The sequence below is a fragment of the Bombina bombina genome, chromosome 2 (assembly GCF_027579735.1).
Source record: "Bombina bombina isolate aBomBom1 chromosome 2, aBomBom1.pri, whole genome shotgun sequence".
NCBI lineage: Eukaryota > Metazoa > Chordata > Amphibia > Anura > Bombinatoridae > Bombina > Bombina bombina.
In genome coordinates this window covers 254,055,711-254,076,461 of record NC_069500.1, presented here as the reverse complement: position 1 = coordinate 254,076,461, position 20,751 = coordinate 254,055,711, and the positions used below count along the sequence as shown (strand labels likewise).

Below are 20,751 nucleotides of genomic sequence, written 5' to 3'. Positions count from 1 at the left end.
TTTCACTCCCCCCCCCCTCCTTAAACAACTATAACCATAAGGTGTAAGTTATTTTGGATATGTTTAGTAAACAGAGGAATGTCAGGATGTAACAGGTAGGCGGTCAAAATCTTAAAGGTTCTAATTGCAAGTCTCAGCTATGTAGAAATTTTAGATAACTAGTTTCTCTATACTGAAATACCATCTGTTGTATAGAATTACGTGTGATATCTGATTGTTTTGTTATCGGACATGTGAATCCTGCACTCCTTGGAAAGCCCTCCTCCCCTCATACCTCCCCCCCCCCATCTCTTCTCTCCCATCCCCCGCATCCTTCCCCTCCCCTCTTATTTACCCTTCTCCCAATTGATGCCACCATTTCCCCTTTACCCATACCCCCCTCATACCCCTTCCCCTCCCTTCCCCCCCCCCCCTTTTTACCTTAGTCTTTCCTCTCTTAAACAACTACAATCATACGGTTTAACTCATTCTGGATATGCTTACTAAACTGAAGTATGTTAAGATGTAACATGAATTTTAAAGGTTCTAGTTATAAAGTTTGCTCAGTTCTCCCTGTTTAAGGGCCGACCGACCTACTATGCCTGGTGTCCTTCCCCACTAGGTATGTTAACCACAAGGGTTTGTCTCCCCTCGCCCCCCCCTGCCACGAGTTAAATAATTGATTTTTCATACCAGTGAGAGATTTAAATATGTTTATTGTTTGCTGTACTTGGGTGTACTACACCTATCTTAATTTTGCTTTACTGAGGTTACCACATTTCCTTTTTTTACCACAAAAGTCACATCAGAGAGTTATATAACTAGGTCATTTAAATTAGACATAGAGGACATATATAACCTCGATACCTTTTCTACCCTAAGCTTCTTTCTCTTCCCAGAGTCTTCTTATAACCTCTCTTCACCCTCATATCTACTCCTCCTTAATCCCCCCCTTTTTTTTTTTTCTCTCTATTTCCGATCCACATAGTAGCTCCAAAATGCCTCCTAAAGTCAGCAAATTTCAAGATCACTCTTTACAAATAACCACTATTAACGGTAAAGGGTTGAATAACCCAGGGAAACGATCTATCGCTTTCCGAGACCTTAATAAACTGAATAGTCACATTCTCATGTTACAGGAAACCCATTTCCAGAAGGGTAAAGAACCTAAATGGTACAACAAACAATACCCCACAGCACACTTTGCATCTGGGCCAAACAAAAAAGCGGGAGTGGGGATCTTATTTCACAGAACTTTACCAATACATACATTGCACGTAGAAAAAGACCCCGCAGGCAGATATATCTTGATTAAAGGCTCTCTATACGGCCACCAAATAACATTGATTAACATTTACGCCCCTAATCAAACGCAAATTGGCTTCTTTAGAAAAATTGCTAATCTCATTCTTGACCACTCCCAGGGAGTCGTCTTTTTAGCGGGTGATTTTAATCTTTCCTTCGAGCCACACTTGGACTCCTCAAAGGGAACCTCCAGTGTGGCCACTAAAAAAATCAAAATAATTAAACACATCATACAGAATCTCACACTCCACGATATATGGAGAACTATGCACCCTCTAAATAGGGATTACACCTTCTACTCAAATCCACACAATAGCTACACGAGAATCAACCATATATTTACTGATTCACAAGGACTTTCTATCACGGGAGACTGTACTATTGGCCCAATCACCTGGTCTGACCATGCCCCGGTTACGTGCAGAATACTATGGCCAGACATCCCAGTATCCCTCAAAATTTGGAGGTTGGAAGACACGCTACTGAATGACCCCATATTCCTTGACTCAATCCAAAAAGAAATCTCTGAATATTTCACTCTAAACTCGCACTCCTTATCTTCTAGACAGTTAGAATGGGAAGCACACAAAACGGTGATAAGAGGATTATTAATCAAACAAAAGTCCAAACTCAATCGGGCAGCTAGGGAAAAACATTCCAAACTTTTACAATTAATCACAACATTAGAAACAACACACAAACAAAACCCAAGTAACGAGCAAACTTTGAAGGAAATTTTAGATACTAGACTTCAACTCAAACAACATTTGACCGAAGTCTATCAACGAAAGGCTATGTTCCTCAAACAGTATTACTACAAAAGAGGAAATAAGCCGGGAAAAATACTAGCTAGAAACCTGAAAAGGACGCAATTGAATACTTATATACACTCATTGGGGACCGCAGAAGGAAAAATAGCCAAAGATAGTAAAACGATAGCGGAAGTTTTCCGTTCCTACTATAATAAGCTTTACAACTTGAGAGGTAACACCCCCCAAGACAATCCCACACTAGAAGAGGGTTTAAACCAATATTTCCAAAATCTACAACTTCCAACAGTAGACAAACAGACAGCCGATTCCCTGGGGGCTGAGATCTCCCTGGAAGAACTCCAGCAAGCCATAAAAGATATTCCCTCTGGGAAAAGCCCTGGCCGGATGGTCTCACATCGGCCTATTATAAAAAATGTGGGGGAGTATTATCGGGACACATGCTACAATTATTTAACAAACTCAGAGATGACCCTACACTAACCAGAACGTTATTAGAAGCGCATATAACGGTTTTAGCCAAACCAGGCAAACAAGCCACAACCCCAGGCAATTTCAGACCCATATCCCTAATTAATGTAGATATGAAAATTCTAGCCAAGATATTAGCTAATAGGTTAAACAAAATTCTCCCAAATTTAATCGACAGGGACCAAGTAGGATTTATCCCGGGTAGGGAAGCGAGAGACAACATCACCAAAGTAATCCAACTGATCAATTATGCAAAGGTTTCTAACACCCCCATGGTTTTGTTCGCAACAGATGCGGAGAAGGCCTTTGATAGGGTAAGCTGGCCTTTCCTACGAAGAGCGATGAGGGAGATGTGTATACCATCATCCTTCCTAAATATGGCTATGTCCCTTTATTCAGCCCCGAATGCGAAAGTTAGGGTTAATGGGACACTCTCTGAAACTTTTTACATTAGCAATGGGACAAGGCAGGGGTGCCCCCTGTCACCATTGCTTTTCGCTCTATCTATAGAGGTCTTAGCCCAAAAAATTAGGCTCAATAACAAAATTACAGGTATCAGGGTGGGAGATTCAGAGAATAAACGAGCACTATACGCGGATGATGTGCTCTTCACTCTGATCAAAGCCGAAACTTCCATCCCAGAACTAAAAGAACTGGACTCATACGGTTCAGTATCTAACTTCCTCCTTAACCTAAATAAGTCCGAACTCATGAACATTAATACTCCCCCACAACATATATCTATCCTAAATGAAAAAATACTCTATTCCTATAGCAAGACATAAACTTAAGTACCTAGGGATACATCTAACACCATGCGTGGAAGATCTATTTAAATATAATTATGTACCCCTAAGGGACGACATTGTTAGAGACTTATCGGGCTGGAAAAACAAGCCTATCTCGTGGCTGGGGAGGGTAGGAATCTTCAAGATGAATATCCTCCCTAGAATTCTTTATTTCCTTCAAGCACTACCAATCCCGCTACAGGGTGGATATCTAAAACAGCTGCAAACCATCATAAAACAGTACATTCGGGCGAATATCAAACCTAGAATTCAGAAAAAGACAATGTACCTATCTAGGGACCGAGGGGGGTTGGTATTGCCTAACCTGACTGCATATAGAAGAGCGATATTCCTGCAAAGGGTGGTGGAGTAGTCACATAACAGCACAGATAAGACCTGGATACACCTTGATAGGCAAATATTTAAACTGAATAATGTGGGTACCTTAGCGTCGATTACAACAATACACAGGCCAAAGCATATCTCTAAATTCCTAATAACCACAGAAACACTCTTAGAATGGGATAAAACATTAGCAACAAACACCCACATCTCATCTAGGAACTCTCCTCTCACGCCAATTATTGAAAATCCTGAGCTACCATACTGGAAGCAGTGATACCAAAATAAACACCCATACAGTCTCAGAGTAGGGTCAATGCATTTCCTTAAAGAAAATAACTCACTTAAAACCCAAGCTCAAATAGCAGAGACACACGCTGAGATCTTCACCTCATGGCTCAATTTTAATAGACTGCTTGACTACATATCACACCACAAATGCAGGAAAGATCTGGGGAGGGATCCCACAGCCTTCGAGGGTCTTTGTATCCTGTCAACACTACCGAGACATCTAATATCCATTCTATATAAAATCTCTTCCACTGATAATGATGCACCACTTCCTACCTACAACCTAGCCTGGAACACGGAGTTGTCCCAGGCTCTGGACGCAGATGTCTGGCTGAAGGCCTTTAGGCTCACAAAGCGCTCATCGGTCTCCGCCAACATACAAGAGACACATTTCAAACTCCTGAGCCGATGGTACCTCACACCGGTCAGGCTACACAGAATCTTCCCCTCATTGAGCAGCTACTGTTGGAGAGGTTGTGGGGGTGAGGGCTCTCTATCGCATATATGGTGGTCTTGCACCAAATTGAGTGGATACTGGGAAACCATATTCACCACCATATCAGGCATATTAAACATACACATACCAAATGCTATGGAAAGCGTACTATTTTGCTCCCTTCCTAATGTCAAGGATCCAGCCAAATTGGCTCTTTTATTGATAATGTTTACGGGCGCTAAGAAACTTATACCCAAAAGATGGAAATCCCAAACGACTCCCACAATAGAAGAGTGGAGACAGGAGGTCTCAGATCTTATTTCCCTAGAAAGATATCACTACCTCAAAATAAATAAGCTAGACACACATGAGATGATCCAGGCAATATGGAATGGTACGATATAATCTCAGAAGTTGGGGACGTTTCTGGTGCTTTCCCCTAACCCCCCCCCCTCTTTTTTTTTTTTCTCTTTCTTCTTTTTCCCCCTTTCCCCCCCCTCCCTCCCTTTCTCTTACCTTTTCTCATTTTCCTCCTTTCATTTCTATACTCTCCAGCTCTTGCCGATCTAAACTTATTATATATAAAGCTTTATGCAAACAACAGAAGAGCATGTGGCAGTGGTAACGATATTAGTATTATCAAACATGTTATATATGTCACACATAGAAAAATCAGATGGTTTTCAGAGACTGATGTTTATTTTATTTGCAGCCAAGGAGAAAAGCTTTTTATTGTATTGGCAGGATCACATCACGATATGTTACCTTTGTGTGTAATGTAAACCTTTTTTTTTTTTGTGAATATTGTAAACCTGTTAAATGCATAATAAAGCTTCTTTGAAAACCAAAAAAAAATAAAAAAAATGTATGAGCTGTCTGAATCATGAAAGAAAAATCTTAGGTTTCATGTCCCTTTAAATGACCATTAAATATAGTAGAATTGCATAATAAACAAGTGTATAATAAATAATAATAATAATATACATGAATACATAAGATAAATTAATTAAACAAATTCCCTTCCTGACCAGAGTGTTCTACAGAATCACTTGTGGGGCAAACTGATTACAGAAAAGACAAACTTAAAATAAAACTTGACCTTTAATATACAGTAAAATGGTAACATTGAAAACCTTACTATTCTACTTGTATTTAGAGTAAGGACCTATATGCTAATCTGTGTAATCAATATCTATTTCTTTAATTAAATATATATTATTAAAAGTATTGGTAGATAGTATTTAATTCATTAAGGTATGTGTTACTGAGACATAACATTATGTTTATGTCACCCTAATAAACAATCTCCATATTTCAATTTTTGTTTGGGTTTGATTGGAAAATTGAGCTTTCGATATATCCCTTTAATTATACACAGTTAATAAAAATACATAAACTATTATGGGGATCATAGAATTTTAAAGGGACATGAAACCCAATTTTTTTTTCTTCCTTAATTCAGAACAGGTGATTTTAAACACTTTTCTAATATACTTCTATTATCTAATTTGCTTTATTCTCTTAATAGATAGGTAGGTTGAGGAGCTGCTGATTGGTGGTTGAACATACATTCTTCCAGCTATTGGCTAACCCAATGTATTTAGCTAGATCCCAGCAGTGCGTTGATGCTTCTTCTTCAAAGGATACAAAGAGAATGAGGCAAATTAGAAAATACAAATTTATTGGAAAGTGGTTTAAAATTGCATTTTCTGACTGAATCATAAAATAATAATTTTGGGTTTCATGTCCCTTTACGATAAATTTGCAAAGTAACTAAGTTTAGCATAACATCATGAAATTATATCTATTCCAGATTCAAATAATTCCAACCTTTTCGTAGTCTTCTGGGCTGAAGTCTCGATCTCTCTGCAAAATCTCATGCAGTCTTGCTTTAACACGATGCTGGCAGCTACTAAAAGAGTCGCTGTCATTGTCGAGTAAGCCATTCATATTAGCACTTTTAACCATTTGGACCAGTATAGGAGTGAGCTCTCCTTCCAACGCCAATAGGCCCTAAACAAAGTGTTGAATATTAACATATCACTATATGAAGAACAGAAAAAAATATTTAAAGAGACAAAAATAAGATTCTATTTATTATATATCTTCTTCAATGCAATTAAATGTATATGTAATTACATTTATATGTTCATCATTCTATCTTAGATTTTTTAACAACTCTTAGTTTGTGATATCAGTTGTCATCATAGCTTATAAAACTATAACCCGAAAGCATAATTCAACATATGCGGTGGGTAAAAAAAATAAGTGTAATAAATACAGGTACATTGCACTTCGAGAATATAGAGTTGCAGTGTACTAAACACCAAAAACTAAATATTCACTGTCAATGTTTTGTTTTGTTTTTAAATTAAAAGTAGCTTCTAATGTAACTCCGATTACTAGCAATGTTATGCTGTATAATTATAACTTTACAATAATAGTTCAGCAAGTGTTTTATTTTGAGTTTTGTTAAAAGACATGCAGTGTATGAGAAAGAAAAATTAAAGATGTTAGGAAATGCACAAGGTATTAAAGATGAGAAAAATTGATTATTCAGCTACATGAGAATGTGGCCACACAGCACACAATCAAGGAAAAAAATAGAATTTTACTTTTTTTTTTATATATATATTTATGCTAGTTTCTAGCTTACGGTTATAGTTTTTTTTACACAGTCTAATAGGATAATAAAGGAATTCATCCAATACTTTTATGGGCTAAATATGCAAAAAGTGATAGCCAGAGAATAAATAAAGATATAAGCAGAATTATATTCATTTTACAGGATATGTAAAAGGGATGTTTTACACGTGCTGTATATGTTACAGTCATGTAAGATGAAAAAAGCAATAGCCTAAAAACAATTTATGCCTACCTGATAAATTTATTTCTCTTGTAGTGTGTTCAGTCCACGGGTCATCCATTACTTATGGGATATATTCTCCTCCCCAACAGGAAGTTGCAAGAGGATCACCCAAGCAGAGCTGCTATATAGCTCCTCCCCTCACATGTCATATCCAGTCATTCGACCGAAACAAGACGAGAAAGGAGAAACTATAGGGTGCAGTGGTGACTGGAGTTATAATTTTAAAATTTAGAACCTGCCTCAAATAGACAGGGCGGGCCGTGGACTGAACACACTACAAGAGAAATAAATTTATCAGGTAGGCATAAATTATGTTTTCTCTTGTTAAGTGTGTTCAGTCCACGGGTCATCCATTACTTATGGGATACCAATACCAAAGCTAAAGTACACGGATGATGGGAGGGACAAGGCAGGAACATTAAACAGAAGGAACCACTGCCTGTAGAACCTTTCTCCCAAAAACAGCCTCCGAAGAAGCAAAAGTGTCAAATTTGTAAAATTTGGAAAAAGTATGAAGTGAAGACCAAGTTGCAGCCTTGCAAATCTGTTCAACAGAGGCCTCATTCTTAAAGGCCCAGGTGGAAGCCACAGCTCTAGTGGAATGAGCTGTAATTCTTTCAGGAGGCTGCTGTCCAGCAGTCTCATAGGCTAAGCGTATTATGCTACGAAGCCAAAAAGAGAGAGAGGTAGCCAAAGCCTTTTGACCTCTCCTCTGTCCAGAGTAAATGACAAACAGAGAAGAAGTTTGTCGAAAATCTTTAGTTGCCTGTAAGTAGAACTTCAGAGCACGGACCACGTCTAGATTATGCAAAAGACGTTCCTTCTTTGAAGAAGGATTAGGACATAAGGATGGAACAACAATCTCTTGATTGATATTCTTGTTAGAAACAACCTTAGGTAAAAACCCAGGTTTAGTACGCAGGACTACCTTGTCTGAATGAAAGATCAGATAAGGAGAATCACAATGTAAGGCAGATAACTCAGAGACTCTACAAGCCGAGGAAATAGCCATCAAAAACAGAACTTTCCAAGATAAAAGCTTAATATCAATGGAATGAAGGGGTTCAAACGGAACACCCTGGAGAACTTTAAGAACCAAGTTTAAGCTCCACGGAGGAGCAACAGCTTTAAACACAGGCTTAATCCTAGCCAAAGCCTGACAAAAAGCCTGGACATCTGGATTCTCTGCCAGACGCTTGTGTAAAAGAATAGACAGAGCAGAAATCTGTCCCTTAAGCGAACTAGCGGATAAGCCCTTTTCTAAACCCTCTTGTAGAAAAGACAATATCCTAGGAATCCTAACCTTACTCCATGAGTAACTCTTGGATTCACACCAATATAAATATTTACGCCATATCTTGTGGTAAATTTTTCTGGTAACAGGTTTCCGAGCCTGTATTAATGTATCAATAACCGAATCCGAAAACCCACGCTTTGATAGAATCAAGCGTTCAATTTCCAAGCAGTCAGCCTCAGAGAAATTAGGTTTGGATGGTTGAAAGGACCCTGAATTAGAAGGTCCTGCCTCAGGGGTAGAGACCATGGTGGACAGGACGACATGTCCACTAGGTCTGCATACCAGGTCCTGCGTGGCCACGCAGGCGCTATCAGAATCACCAATGCTCTCTCCTGTTTGATCCTGGCAATCAGTCGAGGAAGCAACGGAAAAGGTGGAAACACATAAGCTAGGTTGAAAACCCAAGGGGCTGCTAGTGCATCTACCAGCACCGCTCCCGGGTCCCTGGACCTCGATCCGTAACAAGGAAGCTTGGCGTTCTGGCGAGATGCCATGAGATCCAGATCCGGTTTGCCCCAACGAAGAATTAGTTGGGCAAATACCTCAGGATGAAGTTCCCACTCCCCCGGATGAAAAGTCTGGCGACTTAAAAAATCCACCTCCCAGTTCTCCACGCCTGGGATGTAGATCGCTGACAGGTGGCAAGAGTGAGACTCTGCCCAGCGAATTATCTTCGAGACTTCCAACATCGCTGGGGAACTCCTGGTTCCCCCTTGATGATTGATGTAAGCCACAGTCGTGATGTTGTCCGACTGAAATCTGATGAACCTCATCAAGCTAGAAGAGCATTGAATATTGCCCTTAATTCTAGGATGTTTATTGGGAGGAGTTTCTCCCCCTGAGTCCACGATCCCTGAGCCTTCAGGGAGTTCCAGACTGCTCCCCAGCCTAGTAGGCTGGCATCTGTTGTCACAATCGTCCAATCTGGTCTGCGAAAGGACATTCCTTTGGACAGATGAACCCGAGATAACCACCAGAGAAGAGAATCTCTGGTCTCCTGGTCCAGATTTAGCAAAGGGGACAGATCTGAGTAATCCCCGTTCCATTGACTTAGCATGCATAGTTGCAGCGGTCTGAGATGTAGGCGCGCAAATGGCACTATGTCCATCGCCGCGACCATTAAGCCGATCACTTCCATGCACTGAGCTACTGATGGGCTTGGAATGGAGTGAAGGACACGGCAAGCATTGAGAAGTTTTGATAGCCTGGACTCCGTCAGGTAAATCTTCATCTCTACAGAATCTATAAGAGTCCCTAGAAAAGGGACCCTTGTGAGTGGTAACAGAGAACTCTTTTCCACGTTCACTTTCCACCCATGCGGCCTCAGAAATGCTAGAACTATCTCTGTATGAGACTTTGCATTTTGAAAACTTGACGCTTGTATCAGAATGTCGTCTAGGTACGGAGCCACCGCTATGCCTCGTGGTCTTAGTACCGTCAGAAGAGAGCCCAGAACCTTTGTAAAAATTCTCGGGGCCGTAGCCAACCCGAAGGGAAGCTCTACAAACTGGTAATGCCTGTCTAGAAAGGCAAACCTTAGGTACCGATAATGATCTTTGTGAATCGGTATGTGAAGGTAGGCATCCTTTAAATCCACTGTGGTCATATATTGACCCTCTTGGATCATGGGTAGGATGGTTCGAATGGTTTCCATCTTGAACGATGGAACCCTTAGGAATTTGTTTAAGATTTTTAAATCTAAGATAGGTCTGAAGGTTCCCTCTTTCTTGGGAACCACAAACAGATTTGAATAAAACCCTTGCCCCTGTTCCGTCCGCGGAACTGGGTGGATCACTCCCATCACTAAGAGGTCTTGTACACATTGTAGAAATGCCTCTTTCTTTACTAGGTTTGTTGATAACCTTGACAGATGAAACCTCCCTTGTGGAGGAGAAGTCTTGAAATCCAGAAGGTATCCCTGAGATATAATCTCCAGCATTCAGGGATCCTGAACATCTCTTGCCCAAGCCTGGGCGAAGAGAGAGAGTCTGCCCCCCACTAGATCCGTCTCCGGAAAGGGGGCCCTGACTTCATGCTGTCTTAGGGGCGGAAGTAGGCTTTCTGGCCTGCTTGCCCTTGTTCCATGACTGGTTGCCTTTCCAACCCTGTCTGTAACGAGCAGTAATTCCTTCCTGTTTTGGAGCGGAGGAAGTTGATGCTGCTCCTGCCTTGAAATTACGAAAGGCACGAAAATTAGATTGTTTGGCCTTCGATTTGGCCCTGTCCTGAGGAAGGGTGTGGCCCTTACCTCCAGTAATGTCAGCAAAAATTTCCTTCAAGCCGGGCCCGAATAAGGTCTGCCCTTTGAAAGGAATGTTTAGTAATTTAGACTTAGAAGTTACATCTGCTGACCAGGATTTAAGCCAAAGCGCTCTGCGCGCCTGTATGGCGAATCCGGAATTTTTAGCCGTAAGTTTGGTTAAATGCACTACGGAATCCGAAACAAACGCATTAGCCAGCTTAAGGGTTCTAATCTTGCTCAGAGACTCATGCAATGGTGCTGTGCGAATCGCCTCTTCCAGAGACTCAAACCAGAATGCCGCTGCAGCAGTGACAGGCGCAATGCATGCAAGAGGCTGTAATATAAAACCTTGTTGAATAAACATTTTCTTAAGGTAACCCTCTAATTTTTTATCCATTGGATCTGAGAAAGCACAGCTATCCTCCACCGGGATAGTGGTATGCTTGGCTAAAGTAGAAACTGCTCCCTCCACCTTAGGGACCGTCTGCCATAAGTCTCTTGTGGTGGCGTCTATAGGGAACATTTTTCTAAACATCGGAGGAGGGGAAAAAGGCACACCGGGTCTATCCCACTCCTTACTAATAATCTCTGTAAGCCTCTTTGGTATAGGAAAAACGTCAGTACACACCGGCACCGCGTAGTATTTATCCAGCCTACATAATTTCTCTGGGATTGCCACCGTGTCACAATCATTCAGAGCCGCTAACACCTCCCCTAGCAACACGCGGAGGTTCTCAAGCTTAAATTTAAAATTTGAAATTTCTGAATCTGGTCTCCCCGAATCAGAACCGTCACCCACAGAATGAAGCTCTCCGTCCTCATGTTCTGCAAATTGTGACGCAGTATCAGACATGGCTCTCGTGTCATCGGCGCGCTCTGTCCTTAACCCAGAACTGTCGCGCTTGCCTCTTAACTCTGGCATATTGTATAACACTTCTTTCATAACATTAGCCATATCATGTAAAGTGATTTGTAAGGGCCTTGATGTACTTGGCGCCTCAATCTCACGCACCTCCCGAGCGGGAGACGAAGGTACTGACACGTGAGGAGAGTTAGACGGCATAACTGCCCCCTCGTTGTCTGGTGATAATTTTTTAAGCGGTACAGATTGATTTTTCAAAGTAACATCAATACAATTGGTACACATATTTCTATTGGGCTCCACAACGGCTTTTAAACATAATGAACAAGCAGATTCCTCTGTATCAGACATGTTTAAACAGACTAGCAATGAAGCTAGCAAGCTTGGAAAATACTTTCAATAAGTTTGCAAGCAATATAAAAAACGCTGCAGCGCTTTTAAAAAAACACAGTTGAGTAACTAAAGAATAATTCAGTTATAGTCAACAATTCTTTAAATGTATTAATTAGCAGAGGATTGCACCCATTAGCAACCGGATGACTAACCCCTCAGTACCCAAAAAAAACGGATATCAAATTAATATAAAACGTTTTTATCACAGTCTAACACACTGTTACAGGTCTGCTGTGACTGATTACCTCCCTCAAAAAACGAATTTTGAAGACCCCTGAGCTCTCTAGAGACGTCCTGGATCAAGGAGGAAGAAGCAGGAAGACTGTGCTAGAATTTTAACTGCGCAACAAGGCGCTAAAAAGAGGCCCCTCCCGCTCATTTACAACAGTGGGAGACCTGATATAACGGTTTCTATGCAGAAATATACGTTAGCCATGTGGAAAAAAATTCATGCCCAAAGGATTTATCACCAAAGTACCTCACAAAATGAATAACATGCCAGTAAACGTTTTGAAAATAAACTTCTTTAAATGTCATGCAAAGTTATTACTAAGCCTGCAACCAGTCGCTACCACTGCAGATAAGGCTTAAACATTATTTCAGTATTAACAGTATTTTCACAGTCAAATTCTAGTTCCTAGAAAATAACTCTACTGCGCATACATTTATCAGCCTGATACCAGTCACTACTACTGCATTTAAGGCTGTACTTACATGATACGGGTAACAGCAGTATTTTCTTAGTCAATTCCATTCCCAGAAAATATTGTACTGCACATACCTCATTTGCGGTGGACCCTGCATGCTATTCCCATGTTCTGAAGTTACCCCACTCCTCAGAATGTCGAGAACAGCCAGTGGATCTTAGTTACGCCTGCTAAGATCATAGAAAACGCAGGCAGTTTCTTCTTCCAAATACTGCCTGAGACAGAAAAAACAGCACACTCCGGTGCCATGTAAAATAAACTTTTGATTGAAGAATAATTAAGTAAAAACTCCAACTCCTCCCGCGACCTCCTTCTTTGTTGAGGGTTGCAAGAGAATGATTGGATATGACATGTGAGGGGAGGAGCTATATAGCAGCTCTGCTTGGGTGATCCTCTTGCAACTTCCTGTTGGGGAGGAGAATATATCCAATAAGTAATGGATGACCCGTGGACTGAACACACTTAACAAGAGAAATAAAGGCCTTCATATTGGTTTAAATATCCTATGTTTACAATACTTGAATTACACCGGAATTTCATATTTAAAAAGCAAGAGATTAAATAACTACATTTATAGACATATTTCCAAATAACTTAAGGAAGAACTCTAATAAAAATGAAATATTGAGTACTTTAGCAAAAGCAGCAGCAGTCATCTGAACTCTTCCTTCATCAGATGCATAGATTTTAAGGTCGTGCCGATATGTACTATGTAATCTAAGCAAGCCACAGCCTGGAAATCCAGCATAGTCTCCTGCAAAATAGTTCATTGTAATGAGGAATCTATATAAGTTATGTAAATGCAAACTATGTTAAGCAAAATGAGAAACACAAACAGTGGATTAGGTACTCAAGGAATACAGCAATGGGCAATGATATGTGACAAAGGGTAGTGCTTGCTGATTGGTGGCTAAATGTAGCAAACCAATCAGCAAGCTGTACCCAGGTTCTGACCCAAAAATGGGCTGGCTCATAACCGTACATTCTTGCTTTTTCAAATAAAGATAGCAAGAGAAGGAAGAAAAAATTATAATAGGAGTACATTAGAAAGTTGGTTAAAACTGCATGCTCTATCTGAATCATGAAAGAAAAAAATTGTGTTTAGTATCCCTTTAAATGGCTTCTGTGCACCAATCATGGTCTGCTGCAGCTCCTGAGAACTGAAAATGGTACCAAAAAAAACAAACATCCACTGCAACACAAACAGGGGGGTAAAATGGTTAAAAATAAGTAAATTCGTAAATAATCCAATACATAGATGTATAAACAATGCAGAGTCTAGCAACTACAAAACAATAAAAAAACAGACTTATAAATGTTGCTTTTCTTAAAGGGACATAAAAGCGCAAAAAGAAATGTTCAAACAACTTAGAGCATTTTATTATTGTACTTTTGCTTTGCAGTAATACACTACTGGGAGCTGCCTGAACGCATCTGGTGAGCCAATGTCAAGAGGCATAGGTGTGTAGCCACCAATTACAAACTAGCTCCTAGTAGTGTGTTGCTGCTCTGAGCCTATTTAGATATGCTTTTCAACAAAGCCAAATAAGAGAACAAGTCAATTTGATAAAAGTAGTATTTGAAAAGTCTCTTACAATTGCCTTCTCTATATGAACAAAAAAAGATTATTTTAACATTCACGTCCCTTTAAATATGTTTATCATTGTTAGCATACTAAAACACTATTACTATTGCCCCAGACCAAAATAGAAAAGCATTCCATTTAATGTTTATTTATATATGCATTTATTTACACAAACATATTGACTGTCTATGAAACTGGATTGATATTTAAAATCCTAGTCTCTGCTTTAAATTAAAGGGACAGTCTAGTCAAAATTAAACTTTCATGACTCAGGTAGGGCATGCAATTTTAAACAACTTTCCAATTTTTCTTTTGTCATCAAATTTGTTTGGTATTTTTTGTTGAAAGCTAAACCTAGGTAGGCTCATATTCGAATTTCTAAATCCTTGAAGCACGCCTCTTATCTCAGTGCATTTTGACAGTTTTCACATCTAGACAGAGCTAGTTCATGTGTGTCATGTAGATGACATTGTGCTCACTCCGAGATAAGGGGGCAGTCTGCAGAGGCTTGGATACAAGGTAGTCACAGAGGTTAAAATTGTATTAATATAATCGTGCTGGTTATGCAAAACTGGGGAATGGGTAATAAAGGGATTATCAATCATTTTAAACAATAAAGATTTTGATGAAGACTTTTCCTTTAAGGATGTTAATCCTAAAGCTTCACAAAATGAAACCATCATTATGGTTCTCATGGACAGTTCTTGCAAAGTCACCCTTATATACACAGTTGGTAATCTGAATATACACCAGCATGATACCCTAATAAAGTAAACTATATGGCCAAAAGTATGTAGAAACCTTACCATCACACCTATACAGGCTTGTTGGACATCCCATTCTAAAACCATTTACATGGAGTTGGCCCTGAGAAGGTCTGGCTTGAAATGAGTGTTCCAATACAGTCAGGGCTCTGTGCAAGCCACTCAAGTTCCTCTACACCAAACAGGTCAAACCATGTCTACTTGGACCTTGCTTTCTGCATAGTCATACTGGAAGAGGAAAGAGCCTTCCTCAAAATGTTGCCAAATAGCTGGGAGCCCCTAATTGCCTTAAATGTCTTTGTATCCTGTAGCATTAAGATGAACCTTCATTGGAACTAAGGGGCCTAGCTCAAACCCTGAAAAAAGCTCCAGGTCATTAACCCTTCTACACAAAATTTACTGTAGGTAGTATCCTGGCATCTGCCACACCCAGATACTTCCATCAGACTGACAGATAGCGAAGTGTGTAAACTGCTCCAAAGTCCAGTGGTGGTGTGCTTTACAACACTCTAGCCAACAACTGGCATTGCACATATTGATGTGAGCTTGTATAAAGTGCTCAGACGTGGAAATCCACTGCATGAAGCTGACACACAGTTCTTGTGTAGATGCTGCTTCCAGACACAGTTTGGAACTCTGTTGTGGGTGTTGCAACAGATGACAGACGATTTGTACATGTTTTAAGCTATAGTACTTGACGGCCTCGCTCTGTGAGGTTGCCTGGTCTATCACTTTGCGGCTTTAGCGCTGTTGCTCCAGGACACTTCCACTTCCCAATAGCACCACTTTTAGTTGACTGGGGCAGATATTTCTAAAACTGCCTGTAAGTGAGCTCTTCCCATTGTACTGTCAATGTGTGTCTATGATGATTTGAAGGCTGGATTTTATGCACCTGTTAGCAACACCCAAACTCAATAATTAGAAAGGCATCCATATACTTTTGGACATATAGTTTTGTCCTTTACAAATCCATGATAGAAATTACATTCACATAGAAAGGTTTTGAGACTGTTGCAAAACAATTTAATAAGGTAAGAATAAATGACTTAATTACAGTCGTTTGAGAATAACATTTTTTTACCATCTATATTACGTGTTTGTTACCTTGTCCTCCTGGATACATGCATCGGAAAGCTCTGCCAAGTTCTTCTGCCTGTACCCGGCCTGCAGGGGTCAGTTCACCTCCCCATTTCAGCACCAGCAGCAGTGATGGTTCCTCTCTTCTACAGTCTTTAAAAAAAAAAAAAAATGAGACACAGAAACAAATTAATTTAGTGCCATTGAGCTAATGTGATTTGGAACTCAAAATAGCATCTTTCAAATCAACAGATTCAATTTTATTGGTAACAGCAGTACAAAGCACACAAACTACATTGGGCTTTTTTTTATCTTTTATTCTTTTCTCTCGTGTGTCTGTGGGAGGGGAGGAGACCAAATAAGATTAGCATCAATCTTATTCCAAAAAAGATTGCTTGCTTCTCTTGGTATTTGTTGAAAAGCATACCTAGGTAGGCTCAGGAGCTGGGAGCTAGCTGCTGATACCTTATATATATATATATATATATATATATACATATATATATATATATATATATATATATACACACACACATTTTATTGCATAACTAAACTGCTTTTTAATTATTTCATATTAATGGGTTCACTGATTTAACAGAAAAGTCAGTTCAGAACGTTGCTTATTTTTTAATCTTATATCATTAGTAATATTAATCAAGTCAAATTACAATTGCTATAAATCAGTTTGCATCTGTAATACACACAGATCACTTGGAAATGATTTTCCTAAAATCAATTTTCGATCAAAGATGTGACTAATCAGGCATATCAAGCAATTTATACCACACAGTTATTTCATATTATGTTTGTAGCATTACAAATTAATATATTGGACAAAAACTTTATTGTAAGTATAATAATAATGAATTATGGATTGATTCAAATAAAAGTACATAATATTTTGATCAATATCTTTCATACCAAATTATCAACTGGTCCAGATATTTTTTTCTCATGACTTGCCCTTTAAAAGGCGGTGTTCCCAATAGCTAGTTCCAGGAAAAAAATATTATTTTGTATGCGATAAAATGTAAAGGAGCAATAGACAACAAATTATCAATTTCTGAAACATTTGTTAAAGATTTACATACAAACAGTATGAAATTGTTTACATAACATTTATGCTTACCTGATAAATTAATTTATTTCATGGTAGTAAGAGTCCACGAGCCATTACTCCTGGGATTCAACTCCTGGCCACTAGGAGGAGGCAAAGATTTCCAAAGCTCTAAAACACTTAATCCCTCCCTCCCACCTCTCTAGTATTCTAGTCTGATGTATAGCCAAGTAAGAGAAGGTAGGGAAAATGAGACGCAAACTGCTACAAAAAAAAAAGAAAAGAATTCAGTAAAAAAAAAAAAATATTAAAAAAAATGTGTCTCGTAGACTCTCACCACCCTGAAAGATTCATTTATCAGGTAAGTATACATATTGGTTTCTTTCAGAAAACTTAAATTATGCTTACCTGATAATTTTCTTTTCTTCTGACGGGGAGAGTCCACAGATGCATTCATTACTTTTGGGAATTCAGAACCTGGCCACCAGGAGGAGACAGACATCCCAGCCAAAGGCTTATATATCTCTCCCACTTCCCTCATCCCCCAGTCATTCTGCCAAAGGAACAAGGAACAGTAGGAGAAATATTAGGATGAAAAAGATGCCAGAAGAAGAAAAAATAAACAGTCGCCAAATATAAAAACGAGTGCGGGGAGCTGTGGACTCTCCCTATCAGAAGAAAAGAAAATTATCAGGTAAGCATAATTTAATTTTTTCTTCTTAAACGGGGAGAGTCCACAGCTGCATTCATTATTTTTGGGAAAACGATACCCAAGCTGTAGAGGCAAAAAAGGGCGGGTAGACGAGGCGCCCCATTCGGAAGGTACCACAGCCTGAAACACCTCACAAAAACAACTGCTTTACCAAAAAAACAAAAAGGATAAAACCTGAAAGGACCAGGTAACTTGCTCATCAGTTAAAAACAAGCAAGGCCCCAGATAGAAATCGCTCAGAATCAATAGATTCCACCGAGCACAAAAGGAGACAAATCCTGCAGGCTCCAAGCCCACACTTAAGCTTACCCCCAACCCGAGGGAAGGGGACCTCCACATACCCCCTGAAAGGAAGAGGAAGAAGAAGAAGAACTTAACAGATTTAAAAACCAACAAGCTAATGTAAAAGGAACCTTAGCCAAACTCCAAACACAAACCAAGGTTGCAATAGGACAAACACGCATAGAGGACAAATTCCAACGACCGAACAAAGAGAAGTGAGGAAACAAAACCCTACCCCCTATCTGAACGGAAGTCCAAGGGACCTTGTAACGTCCCAACCCAGGAGACAAGGTAGACCCCATCCCTCACACAGCGTGCAATCCGCACTATGAAAGAGCGACCGAGGGCTAAAAACCACCCCCGGGAACCTTCTAAAAATAGCACCATAAATCTTATTGTGCTCCAGATGAAGCCACAGGCTTCCCTCTGCAACATAAGTCTAGCAGTCTCCAGCCATGAACACTAGCCAACCAAGCTAGGAACTGAACCAGGATTCCCCAGAGGACAAATTCCGAAGGAGTGCAGAAACCCACTCCCTCCCCGGAAAAACAAGGACGTAGGAGAGCATCCTAAACCAGCAGAGAAAGCCCCATGCTGAGGAAGGAAAGCACTGCAAAGCCTCCCAGTGAAGGAGGGATCACAAGATCTGAGTAAGATACGCGGTCAAGGCTCAACCAAGCAGACCTCTGATCCCCTCTCCGAGGCAACTGACTCAGCACCAAAGCGAGGGGAACTAAATTGAACAGTACCAATGGGTAGAGCAAACTTCACCATTTGCTAACAAGACTGGCATGCTAACCAACTAAGCTATGACAGGCATAGGATGAGCTCGGGTTCCAGGACCCAGACAGATCCTTACACTACAAGAAGGGACACTCCCAAACAAAAAAAGAGACCACACTGAAACAGTGATGGCACAATACCAGAATCCAACCCTTCATGACATACTGCACGCAAGGCAGGGGGGGCCCCACTGTACAGAGGAAGACCTCCGGGGCACTAGGTGGATACTTCGGTATGCTCCAATCACCCTAAAGGGGAGGAGAAAGTCAAATATTACCGCTCACCCGCCCACAGGCATGGAGTGTGCGGCAGCAGACAGACGGCAAAGGCAATACTGATTGTAGAAGAACCATCCAGCTGCAACACCCGGCCCAGTGGAAAACAATCAGCCATCGTGCACACCTTTAAGGCGCAAATAGCTGTAACAGATAGCGACTGCAATCATCCGCTTGCTAGACAGCTAAACTACCCATCAAGCTATTTCCATGTCTCTGATAAGAGAAAAACAAAAACCCCTGAAAGGGCAAGTGTAAGACTCAAAACCGGAGGGACTGAACCACCCAAAACGCATTTAAGAGATTCGGTCAGATATCCAAGACAAGAACATGTCCGGGAAAACGAACATCCGGAAACCAGAGCCGGCAACAAGTTAATAACCCCTGAGGAACCATAGAGATACCTCACACGGAGAACCTGTACCCCAGGAGATGCAACCACAGCCACATCCAAAGGGCCTTGGACACTGGATGTTCGCTAAGCATCCCAGAGACCGAGAGTATATCTCCTAAGAGCTCGAGGGACAACACCCCAGAGAGTAGAGCTCAAAACTAGAAAATCCAGTTTGAGAGATAAAATAGTCTCCAAACAATCCCTTCAGGATCAACCTCCCGGAAACCCCCACAGCTCAAGGAATTAACAATGGAGGAGCCTCCCAATTCCTGGTGAGCGACAGATAAAACTTAGACATCTTAAGTAAAAGCAGCTCCAGAAAAAAACAATGGAGACAAACGCATTCTCCAGAGCCCCAAAACATGGGAGCAGATGAGAAGCAGGAGGAGGAAGAAAAACATAATTTATGTAAGAATTTACCTGATAAAAGCATTTCTTTCAAATTGGCAAGAGTCCATGAGCTAGTGACGTATGGGATATACAATCCTACCAGGAGGGGCAAAATTTCCCAAACCTCAAAATGCCTATAAATACACCCCTCACCACACCCACAATTCAGTTTAATGAATAGCCAAGAAGTGGGGTGATAAAGAAAGGAGTAAAAAGCATCAACAAAGGAATTTGGAAATAACTGTGCTTTATACAAAAAAATCATAACCACCATAAAAAGGGTGGGCCTCATGGACTCTTAGTACAATTGCATGTGAAATGAGATGCACCAACGTTCCTTGCAGTTAAAACAGCTTTTATTGAGAGTTCAAACAAACTTCAATTAGAAGCATATTAGTATAAGTGACATTGTGGGTGCCTTCAGAATACACACAAAGAACTAACTGCTGACACGTTTCAGCCCATCTGGCCATAATCATAGCTGTAGTTCATAATCCCAATTGCCTTTAAATACACCTGTGCAAAATTGTGATTGGATAAAATATTTATCCTGGGAGTATTCTTACTACAAAAACCCTATCATTCAATTCAGTTTCCATTTTTAAATGAAAATGCATTTGCAACTTCTTTTGAACAATTCATCTGTTTTGATAGTATGCAAACATTACCAGTAGGGCTAA

The 20,751-nt window shown here is 40.2% G+C and overlaps 1 protein-coding gene across 1 annotated transcript in view; it reads right to left on the bottom strand.

The window, feature by feature from the left end:
- Positions 1 to 20,751, bottom strand: part of PPIP5K2 (diphosphoinositol pentakisphosphate kinase 2) — a 466,186-nt gene that overhangs the window by 224,702 nt on the left and 220,733 nt on the right. The window contains 3 exon segments of the mRNA XM_053701522.1: positions 6,213 to 6,395; positions 13,385 to 13,506; positions 16,206 to 16,331. Coding sequence (XP_053557497.1) covers positions 6,213 to 6,395; positions 13,385 to 13,506; positions 16,206 to 16,331 — 431 coding nt within the window.